Here is a 13,595-nt window from a genome sequence, read left to right on the forward strand (position 1 = left end):
TGATCCAGTCACCTCCCACCAGGCCCCACCTCCAACACTGAGAATTACATTTTAATATGAGATTTGGAGGGACAAATATCCAAACTATATCAGTTAGCCATCACCATTACAGCCATACACATTATACTGGTGTCAGCAAAAGCATTACCCTTATCATGAACATCAGCTTTACCACTAGCACAAGCACTACCAGCACCACCACTACCACCACCATCACCATCACCATCACCATGACTACCACCATCACTATCATCACCATGACCACCACCTCCATCATCATTACCACCGCCACCATCGTCACCACCATGATCACCACTATCACCATCACCATCATCATCACCACCTCCATTGCCACTACCACCACCACCACCACCTCCATCACCATCACCACCATGACCACCACCATCACCACCACCACCACGATCACCATTACCATCTCCATCACCACCACGACCAACACACCACCATGACTATCACCTTTACCACCACCACTGTCACCATAAACACCACCACTTCCATCATCACCAGCCCCACCACCTCCAGCACCACCACAACCACCATCGCCACCATCACCACCACCACTTCCATCATCACCAGCCCCACCACCTCCAGCACCACCACAACCACCATCGCCACCATCACCACCACCACCAGCACCACCATCATCATCATTACCACCACCACCACTATCATCACCACCACCATCATCGCTATCACCATCACCACCACTATCATCATCACCACTACCACCACTATCATCACCATTGCTACTATCACCATCACCACCACCATTGCCATCCCCACCACCATCACCACCACCACCATCACTAACATCATACCACAACCACCACCTCCATCACCATCCCCACCACCTCCAGCACCACCACCACCATCACCATCACCACCACAACCATCATCACTATCACCACCACCACCACCATCACCATCCCCATCACCTCCAGCACCACCACTACTACCACCATCACCACCACCACCATCATCACCACCACCACCACCATCATCATCACCACTACCACCGCCACCATCACCATTGCTACTATCACCATCACCACCGCCATCAGCATCCCCACCACCATCATCATCACCACCACCACCACCACTAACATCATACCACAACCACCACCTCCATCACCATCCCCACCACCTCCAGCACCACCACCACCATCACCATCACCACCACCACAACCACTACTATCATCACTACCACCATCATCACCATCACCACCACCACCATCACTAACATCATACCACAACCACCACCTCATCACTAACATCATACCACAACCACCACCTCCATCACCATCCCCACCACCTCCAGCACCACCACCACCATCACCATCACCACCACCACAACCACTACCATCATCACTACAACCATCATCACCACCACCACCACCACCACCATCCCCATCACCTCCAGCACCACCACTACTACCACCATCACCACCACCACCATCATCATCACCACTACCACTGCCACCGTCACTATTGCTACTATCACCATCACCACTGCCATCAGCATCCCCACCACCATCATCACCACCACCACCACCACTAACATCATACCACAACCACCACCTCCATCACCATCCCCACCACCTCCAGCACCACCACCACCATCACCATCACCACCACCACAACCACTACTATCATCACTACCACCATCATCACCATCACCACCACCACCATCACCACCATCACCACCATCACCATTCCTACCATCTCCAGCACCTCCAGCGGCACCACCACCACCATCACCACCACCATCACCATCCCCATCACCTCCAGCAGCACCACTACTATCACCATCACCACCACCACCACCACCACCACCATCATCATCACCACCATCACCACTACCACCATCACCACCACCATCACCATCACTATCATCACCGGCACCACTATAATCATCATCACCACCACCATCACCATCACCACCACCTCCACCACCACCATCATCACTATCCCCACCATTATCACCATCGCCACCACCACCACTATCATTATCACCACTACCACCACTATCATCACCACCACCACCATCATCACCATCAACACATATATCAGCCTCACCACCATCATCCCAAATGTTATTATCACCTTTAGTGTTAGCAACATCATCACCACTGCTACAGGCTTCACTATCATTACTAACACAAACCCACACCACCACTGCTACTGTCACCTTCTATATCAGCAATATCAACATTGTTGCCATACACATCAGTATCACCAGCATCACCTCACACATCACCATGACCATGACCATCACCATCAATGAGACACTACCATCACCTCCACCACCACCACCTTCACCACCACCACCTTCTCTATCACCTCACATGCACCACCAGTAAATGGACCCCCCACCTTGCCAGCCGTCATTGCTCTCACCTTCAGAAAGCCACCATGGTCACCACAAACATCCTCATTGCCACCCCTAGTGCCAGCATTGCCACTTCATTCCTACCACCACCTGTGACCTAACCTCTATCATTTCCAGCCTCATTGGCATCATCACCACCACCAAGTCTGAATCACAGTGGCAGATTGTCAACCGCACCTCAACCAAGCGGGGGGAAAATTATGGCATATCCCTGAAAAAATAAAAGAAAATGAAATCACACTGGCAGAGCCTCTAGATATCTGCTGCAATATCCATCCCCCTTTTCTTCCCTAGAAACAGAATGCCAGAGTCTTCCATGGCACAGGGGTGCTGGGAATAAAGATCACATTTCTTAGGCTCCCTTGCAGTTGGGTGTGGCCATGGGACTAAGTTCTAGCTGGAGGGCTATAAGTGAGAGTGTGAGGGACTTGCAAGAAATCTTAAGGAGGGCAGCCCCTTCCCTGCTGCGGCCCAGGCAACTACCCCCTCTTGCCCATGTTACCATGATCACCTCCTAGCGTGTCTTCCTGCTTTCTCCTTTGCCTCCTGACTCTATGCAGCAGCCAGTGTTCTGTGAAAATGTCAATTAGACCAGCTACTGCCCTCCTCAAAACCATCCTGCCAAGAATGAAATCCTTATCCTAGCCACAAGGTTCTGCCACCTTTTCATTCCCATCTCCCACCAGACTCCCTCTTGCTTGCTAAGCCCTATGTGGCACCGCTTTTGAAGCCCCTAATGAATGACTCTCCTGCTTACCACAGGGCCCTTGCACACACTGTTCCCTCTGCCCAGAATGTTCTTCAACCCCTAACTTCTATGGAGTCTTTCAGCCTCTGCTAAATTTTTTTTTTTTTTTGAGACGGAGTCTCGCTCTGTCACCCGGGCTGGAGTGCAGTGGCACGATCTTGGCTCACTGCAAGCTCCGCCTTCCGGGTTTACGCCATTCTCCTGCCTCAGCCTCCCAAGTAGCTGGGACTATAGCCTGCCACCACGCCCGGCTAATTTTTTTGTGTGTGTTTTAGTAGAGACGGGGTTTCACCACGTTAGCCAGCATGGTCTCGATCTCCTGACCTCGTGATCTGCCCGTCTCGGCCTCCCAAAGTGCTGGGATTACAGGCTTGAGCCACCGCGCCCGGCCTTCTGCTAAAATGTTATTTGTTCCAGGAACCCTGCCTTGACCCCTAGTCAGGTGAGCATCTTGTATACTCTTGCTTCAAGGCCCTGTCCTTGTTTGTAACAATAGATCTGTGTGTTTCCATATTGCATTCATCCTCCCTACCAGGTGGGGCTGCCCTGGGGGCAGGTTATGTTGGGGGGCAGTTGGTGCACTTCTGTCTTCTCAGTACCAGAAACAGCACCAGGCACATGGAAATATTTGTTGAAAACATTGCATGGGTGAGGGAATTAAAGCTGACCCCATGTCCAGATCTAGACTCCTGCCTCAGTTTCCTTCAGGTAAGTATTAAAGTTTTCCTTGCCTCAGTTTCCACATTTGTAAAATGGGAATAACTATAGACCCTACTTATTGTGGTCGTTTGGAAGATACGAATAAGTGTTTAGAGCACTGTACAGCTGAAGGATCACATGAGTGTTTTCGATACTGTTTTTGTTCTCCTGTCCACTGGCCTTTCTCGCCTCCAGCCTGCTGGAATAGACATCGTCCCTGTCTCATCGTGTCAGCGCCTTTCCTGGGGTCTAGACCTGCTTCTGACTTCTAAGCTCCTGGAAGGTCCGGATGGTCTCCAACACCCTCCCGGTTACCAGATCATGCCCTTTGATGTGAACCTGGGCCTGGAGCACAGCCAGGTTTGCCTTCAGTCCACCTCCAGGGAGTCTCCCACCTATCTCCAGAGGAGCCTGGCTTCTAGTTCCCCCACTGTTCTGTTAGGTCGACCCTGGTTCCCATCTAAACTCACCCGACTCCAGCATTTTGGCTGAAATGATACATTCAGTAATTTTTACTGAATGTTTAAATGTTATTTAATGACAACTAAACTAGGGTACTCTAAAACTTAAATAATACAGAGAAATTTAAAAACAAAATTAAATCATTGCTTCCAAACCCCACTACCCAAAATAATCATCATGAACCTGAAAGAGTGTAATTCTATGTCCCTCTGGACCCCTAGATACCCAAGACCAAGAGAGGCCAAAAAATATGTAGCTGGAATCACTGGTGTAATAATGCATCACAGCATATGTGCAGTTTAGCAGTGTGAAAAGATTCCATTTAATCAGAGTTTAAAAAGCTTAATGTGCCACAGGAGGAACTAATGTGCCATGGAATGTCATGCTGGTCCACTCTGCTGACGAAGCTGTGCTAAGGAGGACTGGGAAGCAGTGTGGCATGCACCCTGGTTACCTTGGTAAGATGCATGGGACTTGCTGTATCCGTAGGGACCTGAGGGATCCCAAGCTCTGGGGAAGGCTGTGAAATCTCTTTTGGGGAAAAGGAGAAGCTATTACCCTTCACACCTCTTACCACAAAGAAAGAGGTACAGCATTTAGTGGGCCTTCTGGGACTGGGATGCAGCAGCTATCAGCTTTGGGGATACTGCTCTGTATTCATCAGGTGGCTCAAAGGCTACACGTTTTGAGTGGGGCCCAGAGCAAGATAGGCCCCTGCAGAAGGCTCTGACTGTGGTCAATCTGCCCTGAGGCCCGGCCACACAATGTGATGGCAACAGACACGCCTTCCTGCGGGGTCTCCGGCCAGTTCTGGTAGGAAGTTGCTTAGAGTCCTGCAGCGAGGGCGTGCCGTCCTAGAAGGAGCTCCTGGAATGCTGCTGGGCCCTGCAGAGCCCAGGACATCCAGTGACCCTGTGACAGCAGCTGGCTGTGGTCAGATCCACTGAGTCCTGAGGTGGCTGGATGGCTGGCACAGTGGCCACCCATTGTGTGACGGAAGGCGGGGGTGTTCAGGTCCAGACCTGAGCAGGTCTGCGGAGGAGGCCCAGACTCCCTGTCACCCATCTCTGTTGCACTGACACCTATTCCTGGGATCACCTATGGCTTCATAGGAGGGTCCCCTAAGGCCACCTAATAGAAGAAAAAACAAAGGCCTGGCTCACAGGGGGGTCTGCAACCAAATATGGATCCCCATGCTGTTCTACAGTCCTCAGGAGCACCCCTGCAGAGGAGCAGTGCTTCGGGTAGCCCCATAAGCATTGCCCTCCATGGCCCCTGCTGTAGGGAGAGGCCCTGCCCTGAGGAGGGGGTGGCATGAACTTGTGCAGCCAGGCTGGCTGGTCATGGACCCAGAAGGAGTGAGCATGGGAGATCTGAGGCCAGGAGGTCTGGGGTTAAAGGACAGGTTGGGCACAAAGTGTGTGCATCTACCACAGACAGATGTGACAACCGGGGGAGCCTGACCTGTCCCGTGGCCGCCAGTCAGCCTGTGTCCTTGGCCACTCCAGCGCTTGCACAAGGGGTTTATGGACAGAGGCATCAGGAGGGCAGGAGTGGAGCCATCGGTCTCTGCTACTGTTGCTGGGAAATAAGCAACCGCAGCGGCAGAGACAGATGCTGAGCTGGCAATTGGGGACATCCCTTGAGACTGACAGCTACTTACTGGTAGGTTGGTTACTTTGGACCCTGTCCCCCATGGAGGGGCAGCAGCTCACATGTGCACCCACCCTGGTTTGCCTTCTGGCTGCAGAACCTCCACTGACATCACCATCCCAGGGCTCACGGGGATCTGGTGGCAACATTTCTCCAGCAGGGCAGGAGGCTTCTCAATCAGTTTCCCATCTGAACCGAACACACAGAAAATGATTTGAGTGATGACTTTCTCAGTGTACCCCAGGATGATACAGAATTGGTACCATTCTTGATACCCAGGAGAGAAGTTAGTCTGTTATGTACAATGCAATCCTTGAGTTTAAAAGCTTACTTCTCAGGGAACCCTGGCATCCTACACAATTGCCTTGGACTAGGGGACTGAGCTGCTATAAGGAGAGGGCAACAGGAATATAAGAATGGGTGCCCTGACCTCACTTTACTTCACATCACTTAGAAGCAGCTGGTCTAAGAGGAGTGGCCCATCAGAGACTCAGCTCAGGTGCCTGCCTGACTAGCAGCCCGAGGGCTGGGGTCTTGTCCTGCTGGCAGCAGTGTGTGCAGTGAGCCCAGGCTGGGCCCTGGAACCAGAATACACACCCGGAGTGTGGGGAGGAGGCCCACTCACCATCATTCCCTTTTGCAGAACACAGACTTCCTGCCCCACAATGTTTGGTTCTGCCAAATTGGAAGTCCTGGCTTGGTGGTGGGATGGGACACATGTCAAATATGCCACTGAACCTGAAGCCACAACCACAGCCCAGCGGTGAGCCTGCTGGTGACAGTGACCAACTTGGCCACCGTGAGAAGACTACTGCTGCTGCCCAGGGTGGACATCTAAAACTCAGGGAAGGCTCTGGGGCTTCTCCTGGTCCTTCCGTATGAGGGGATAATGACCAGTGGGCACCTGCAGCAACCTCGGCTGGACAAGGGCAAGCCAACTGAGGTCTCAGATCCCCCGAGGAAGAGCCGGCCACCCCACCAGACAAACACCCCAGAGCAGCTGACATGCGGGCCAAGGCGGGGGCTTCCAGAACAGGCAGTGAGGTGGGGGTGCTGCTGAGCATCAGTTCCAGCCCTGAGACCAGGTGCAGCAGGAGGGACTGTGACCCATCCATGACTTGTGTATCAACACTGAACAAAGATCCAGGCTGGCTGCCACCTTGATTTAAGCTCTGGACACACAGGACTCAGTGATGCCACAAGCAGGGCCAAGCTGGTCAGGGGTGGCGGGTGGCCTTGAGCAACCACCTCCTTCAGTGTCTTTGTTCTGATGCTTTGACACCTGGGGCCTTGCTGAGCCTGGAGGGACCACCTCTCTCAGGGTCGGCCAATCCATGGTGATAAGACATGACTCGCTCTGAGCTTACCTTTCAAAGTCAAAACCACCCAACCCAGTGTCCACACCCCAGCTACCTTCTTTTTTGTAATCTCACACTCCAGACCACCATCCCTCTCCCCTATCCCCCCAAGGGCCAGGACCAGACAACCAGGGGCAGCCCTGTGCCCCAGAGCCCTGAAATTATTCAAACAAATCAGCCCTACACCTGCTTACCCACTTCACCATTAATTCCATGATGGCGGCTCCTGCCCTCTGGTCCGCCCTCCCTCTGCCTCCTGGCCCACCCAGTGCCTCCCAGGCAGCCCCCTCCTCTAAAGAACTGTGAGCAATAAACTATCTTTTCAGCGGCAGTCGCTGTGTGATCTGTTGGCCTTGCTATACTTCAGATTTTCTATTTCACAACCATTATTTTTAACCGTGAACTGCATCAGATACCCCTGTGCCCACTTCATGTCCTCTTGACCTCCTGCTTGTCCCAGCCACAGTGCTATCACGGTCTCTTCCATGTGGTCTTTGCACAGCTTTGCAACTTGCCACTTGCCAGAGCTGGCATGCTGTGAGGACCGCCTGTGGGAACTGCTTGGCACTCACACGGTGCAACCCAGAAGCACAAGGTCACTGAGTGGCCCGATGGATGGATGGGAGCCTATGGCTGTGTGCCCCTCTGCCATCCCTGGGCCAGACAGGATTCAGCACCTCCCACAGGTTTCCACGGATATCCTCTTGGCGTGGAGTGCAGAACCCCACAGAGGTGGCTGGGTTGGCGGTGCCTCCTGCTGCTTTTCCTCCTTCCCTGCCTGGCTCTCCTGTGGCTCACTCACTCCTATCCCCTGCCATTGCTTCCCACCAAAACTTCCTGCACACAGACTCCTTTCTTCCAGACAGTCCTTTCAGGGGAGCTCAGGCTAAGGTGAGCCTTGGGTTGCCTTTCCCAAGGTCTGTGCTGAGAATGAAGGGAGATGGTGACCAGGTGAGCTAAGGGCTCCTTCCACTAGCATCCCTAGCTGGGGGTTGAGGGGGGCTCCTCCCTTGGTGAAGGGGAGAGGCATCTATAGGAAGAGAATGAAAGGCTGGCCACTGCCGGCTGTCTTCCATCCCTGGTCCAAATCTCGGAGCAGCCCTGGGGCAGGGGAGCGAGAGCCTCTGGGTGGATTGCAGACACCCACACCCTGCCGCTGCCCCTGCTGGAGGTGTGACCTGAGGCTGAAGTGAGAAGGCAGGGGAAAGGGCAAGCCACCAGTCTCCTCCTGCCCCACAGAGGCCTCATGCCCATTCTGGAGGCCAGAGCCCAGCTATAGAGACACCTGCTCCCCACCCGCCTGCAGTGTTCCAGGCACACAGTTGCAATCCTCTTAGCCTCTAGGGGGCTCTAGACTCCCTACCACCCCTTCCCCATCATTTCCTTGGGCCCTGAAGCTGAGGGGCCTTCTTCAGGGTTGAACAGCAGATCCGGTCAGGAAGGGCCCAAGTTTCAGTACAGAACCACTGGTCCTGAGCGCTGATGTGTGCCTCAGTTTCCCCACCTGAATAATGGAAATGACAAGGAGCAGTTCACAGGATGGGAAGGATGGCAGCAGAGAGGATAAGCTGGCTCGCGGGATGAGGCCTGGAGCCTGTCCCCTGGCCAGGGGTGTCTCCCTGCAGACGACAGATCATGGGCTGCCTTTCTTTGCATGGAAGTCAGCACTGGGATCAGGCTGGGCTGCAGCTGGGGGAACCCGGATGCCCCTGGGCGCTGAGGGGGCACCTCAGCTCTGAGCTGGGCCAAGGGCTGGGTCAGAGGCCTGCAGCAGGCCCCATGGTGGCCCGAATGCCAGGCTTTTTGGGGAGGTCATTCGTGGTTCAGCTCTTGGGTCTCATAAAGGAGGGCCCTGTGGGGAAGCGAGCTCTCTCTGAGCCTCAGTTTCTTTCTTTACTTTTCTTTTTCTAATTTTATTTTTAAGTTTTTTTAATTCAATAGGTTTTTGGGGGAACAGGTGGTGATTGGTTACATGAACAAGTTATTTAGCAGTGATTTCTGAGATTTTGGTGCACCCATCAGCTGAGCGGTGTACACTGTACCCAATGTGTAATCTTTTATCCCTCACCCTTTCCCCTGCGTCGCCAAAGTCCAATGGATCATTCTTATGCCTTTGCGTCCTCCTAGCTTATCACCCACATATGAGTGAGAACATACGATGTTTGATTTTTCCATTGCTGAGTTGCTTCACTTAGAATAATGGTCTCCAATCCCACCCAGGATGCTACGAATGTCATTATTTTGTTACTTTTTATGGCTGAGTAGTAGTCCATGGTATATATATATACACCACATTTTCTTTATCCACTTGTTGACTGATGGGCATTTAGGCTGGTTCCATATTTTTGCAATTACAAATTGTGCTGTTATAAACATGTGTGTGCAAGTATATTTTTTGTATAATGACTTCTTTTCCTCTGGGTAGATACCTAGGAGGGGGATTGCTGGATCAAATGGTAGATCTACTTTCAGTTCTTTAACGAATTTCCACACTGTTTTTCATAGTGGTTGTACTGGTTTATATTCCCACCAAGAGTGTAAAGAAGTACTCCCTTTTTACCACATCCATGCCAACATCTATTATTTTTTGATTTTTTGATTATGGCCATTCTTGTAGGAGTGAGGTCGTATCTCATTGTGGTTTTGATTTGCATTTCCCTGACAATGTGTGATGTGGAGCATTTTTCCATATGTTTGTTGGTCATTGTATATCTTATTTTGAGAATCATCTGTTCATATCCTTAGCCCACTTTTTGATGGGATTGTTTATTTTTTCTTGCTGATTTGTTTGAGTTCTTTGTAGATTCTGGATGTTAGTCCTTTGTCAGATATATAGATTGTGAAGATTTTCTCCCACTCTGTGGGTTGTCTGTTAACTCTACTGATTATATTATTTCTTTTTTTCTTTTCTTTTCTTTTTTCTTTTTTTTTTTTTTTTTGAGATGAAGTCTCGCTCTCTCGCCCAGGCTGGAGTGCAGTGGCGCAATCTTGGCTCACTACAAGCTCCGCCTCCCGGGTTCATGCCATTCTCCTCCCTCAGCCTCACAAGTAGCTGGGACTACAGGCGCACACCACTACGCCCAGATAATTTTTGTTGTATTTTTTAGTAGAGATAGGGTTTCACCATGTTAGCCAGGATGGTCTCGATCTCCTGACCTCATGATCCACCCACCTCAGCCTCCCAAAGTGCTGGGATTACAGGCGTGAGCCACCGCACCCAGCCCGATTATTTCTTTTGCTGTGCAGAAGCTTTTTAGTTTAATTAAATCTCATCTATTTATCTTTGTTTTCGTTGCATTTGCTTTTGGGTTCTTGGTCATGAAGTCTTTGCCTAAGCCAATGTCTAGAACGGTTTTTCCGATGTTATCTTCTGGAATCTTTATGGTTTCAGGTCTTAGATTTAAGTATTTGAGCCATCTTGAGTTGATTTTTGTATAAGGTGAGAGATGAGGATCCAGTTTCATTCTACATGTGGCTTGCCAATTATCCCAGCACCATTTATTGAATAGGGTTTCCTTTGGCTTTATTTCTGGGTTCTCTATTCTGTTCCACTGGTCTATGTGACTATTTTTTATACCAGTACCATGCTGTTTTGGTGACTATGACCTTATAGTATAGTTTGAAGTTGAGTAATGTGATGGCTCTGGATTTGTTGTTTTTGATTCTGAGTCAGTTTCTTCATCTGTAAATGGGATGCCTCCAGCTGCCCTGTAGGGCTGTGAGAGTCCTGAGGTTTACTGATCAGATCCTGGCAGGAGAGGTAGCCTGTAAATTAGGGGAAAGGGCTTAATGAGCTGGCCATTTACCAGTGCTGTATAGAGGATGGTGACAGTACAGACAGCAGGAAGCTGCCATTCTTGCCTCTGGGGAATGGGAGCAGGGCTGTTACTGGAGCTCTCCCAAGCAGCAGACCGGGAGAGGGCCACCCTCCCACCACAGTGGTGGCTGTGGCTCTTAGTCAGGACGTGGCCAGCCTCGACCCAGGAGGAGCTGGATGAGTAATTCTGGCCACTCTCTCCTTCCACCCTTCCAGTCTTCAGCTGGTGTCCCCATTGGTGAACCAGACCAGAGGCGACGGCAAGGGGACCGTGGCGGCAGAGCACACAGGGCACGGAGAGGGAGAGCTGTGGTGGTGGAGGAGGAAACAGAATGTTCAGTATAGAAAGTGAATTGCTGGCAGCCTGGGAGACTGAGCTGTGCTCTGCCCTGGGTCCCTGGGGCTACAGCACCTATGAGAGAGACTTGCTCTCTGAACCCCTAGTCTGAGGCTGGCAGGAACCACCAGGCAGAGGGCACCCCGCTGATGAGGGACGGAAGTGGTACAGGCCTGAGGCTGTACTGATGGCTGGCAGCATGGCTTTTGTGATTGCGTGTGTGAGAACCAAACCCATCAGGGGAGCTGGCCCAGCCAGGCCCTGGGAGCTTCTGGAATGTCAGACAGAGACAGAGAAACCAAGATGGTGCCTACCTGCAATCCAGAATCCTGAACAACCTCACACCCAGGCAGCCCCAGGTCATGCTGTCTCTGGGCTTTAGAGCCTCATCAGGGGCTGGTATAAACTCTTCCTTGCAGCACCCCCAGTGCTGGGTCACCTCGGACCTGTACCACCTCTCCCCAGGATCACCTCCTTCTGTGCCACCTCACTTCAGGCAGCGAAGGGAGGTTCTGAGAGGATACCTGGGTGCCTGGCCCCCAAAAGCTGGTGACAGAGGCTGGGACAAGGCAGGGGCAGCTCCTCACTCCACCTGTGAATCAGGCTGGGCCAGGGCTCTCCTGTCTTTGTCCCGCTTGAGTCTCCTGCCCAACCTGGCCAACCTGCACAGACCTTATCTCAGCCATCCATCCAGGCCACCTGGACTAACCAGTCCTGCCAGAAACTGGATCTGGCCACAAATGCCCCTCCCTGGGGGAGAGGGTGGCGAGACAAGCCCCCCACCTTCCACTGGCCTTTCCTGCTGGCTGAGCCAGAGGGGCAGGGCCCAGGGGTAGAGGAGTTGGGCCTCTGGGCTCCCCTCCCCTCCCCCGCCCTCTCCTGTGACAGGCAAGGCTGGGTCTAAGCTGAGACTGATGCATGGCCCAACAGACAGACTGAGCCATGTCCCTCTCCTACCCAGCTACTCAGCTGCCAGGGAGTCACAGCCATGGCCAGGAAGGGAGGGGTCGCTGCAGAGAGTCGAGGAGCCACCTAGTGAGCTCCCAAGACCAATTTTTCTTTGTTCAAGAGGGAAACTGAGGCCCAGAGAGGCTCTCCTTTATTTGTAAAGCTGTTTAATAATTCATCATATGGGACCACCAACTTTTTCCTTTATATAAATTTATTGTCTCTTGTGTGCCTAAAGGTAAGCATTCTACCCATGCAGCCTTATGCCCTCCTCAGATGGCCCTGGAGGGGATGGGTATTGCCATGATTCCCACCTAACAGATGAGGAAACTGAAGTTCAGAGAGGTTAGGACAGTTGCCCAGAATCACACAGCTGGGCTGAGATTGGAACTCTCATCAGCTTGCAAAGCTGTGCTCTTGGGGTGGCTTCCAGGTTTCCCCATGACGTGACTACGTCTTCTTTGTCCATTCATCTTATTCGTGCCCTTTAAAGACAAATTCAGCATGGGCAACATAGTGAGACCCCATCTTTCCAAAAAAATTTCAAAAGTAGCTGGGTGTGTTGGTGCACACCTGTGGTTGCACTACTTGAGGGAGGCTGAGGCAGGAGGATTGCTTGAACCCAGAGGTTGAGACTGCAGTGAGCTGCGATCATGCTACTGCACTCCAGCCTGGGAGGCAGAGCGAGACCCTGTCTCAATAAATACATAAGTTTAAAAATGAAGATAAATTATTTGAGGTAAGTCACTGGATCAAAGCTCCCGCAGAATTTTGAGTGTCATATTGACAAACTGCACACCAGAAGTAGGGTCCATGGGAGCTCCACCTGTCCCACAGCTGCCCGGCACTGCTTGTTGTCAGTATTCTTGCCTTTTACTCTAGAAATGAGGAATGATACCATGTGATTCCATGCGCATAACCTAGACTTGAGGCATCTCGTCTGTGTTGGCCATTTCTGTACCTTCTGGCGTGAATCCCAGTCCTACGTTCTTTGCAGGAGAAGACAAGGGCTGGGAGGCCACAGGTTCCCACTGCTCTCTGGCCTCAGGCTGCTCACCTGCAAAATAAGGAGAGAGGGTGCTTCTGGGATGATACTAGCAGGTGACCCTGGCAGGGGACACCAGCTCCTCCGGCCTGATTCCAGTTGCAGGAATGTTTCTCCT

At 51.9% G+C, this 13,595-nt stretch overlaps 1 protein-coding gene across 2 annotated transcripts in view; it reads right to left on the minus strand.

Annotated features, from left to right (window-relative positions):
* Positions 1 to 12,628: 12,628 nt before the first annotated feature.
* The window catches only part of EEFSEC (eukaryotic elongation factor, selenocysteine-tRNA specific), a 279,578-nt gene continuing 278,611 nt past the window's right edge, over positions 12,629 to 13,595 (minus strand). Inside the window, exons 7-8 of one of the 2 annotated variants that reach the window (XM_045385606.3) lie at positions 13,394 to 13,489; positions 12,629 to 13,310 (exon numbers count right to left, since the gene is read on the minus strand). In XM_045385606.3, the coding sequence (XP_045241541.2) occupies positions 13,306 to 13,310; positions 13,394 to 13,489 (101 nt within the window). In that variant the 3' untranslated portion in view covers positions 12,629 to 13,305. The other variant, XM_045385605.3, reaches the window with a different exon arrangement.

Source organism: Macaca fascicularis, chromosome 2 (genome assembly GCF_037993035.2).
Source record: "Macaca fascicularis isolate 582-1 chromosome 2, T2T-MFA8v1.1".
Taxonomy (NCBI): Eukaryota; Metazoa; Chordata; class Mammalia; order Primates; family Cercopithecidae; genus Macaca; species Macaca fascicularis.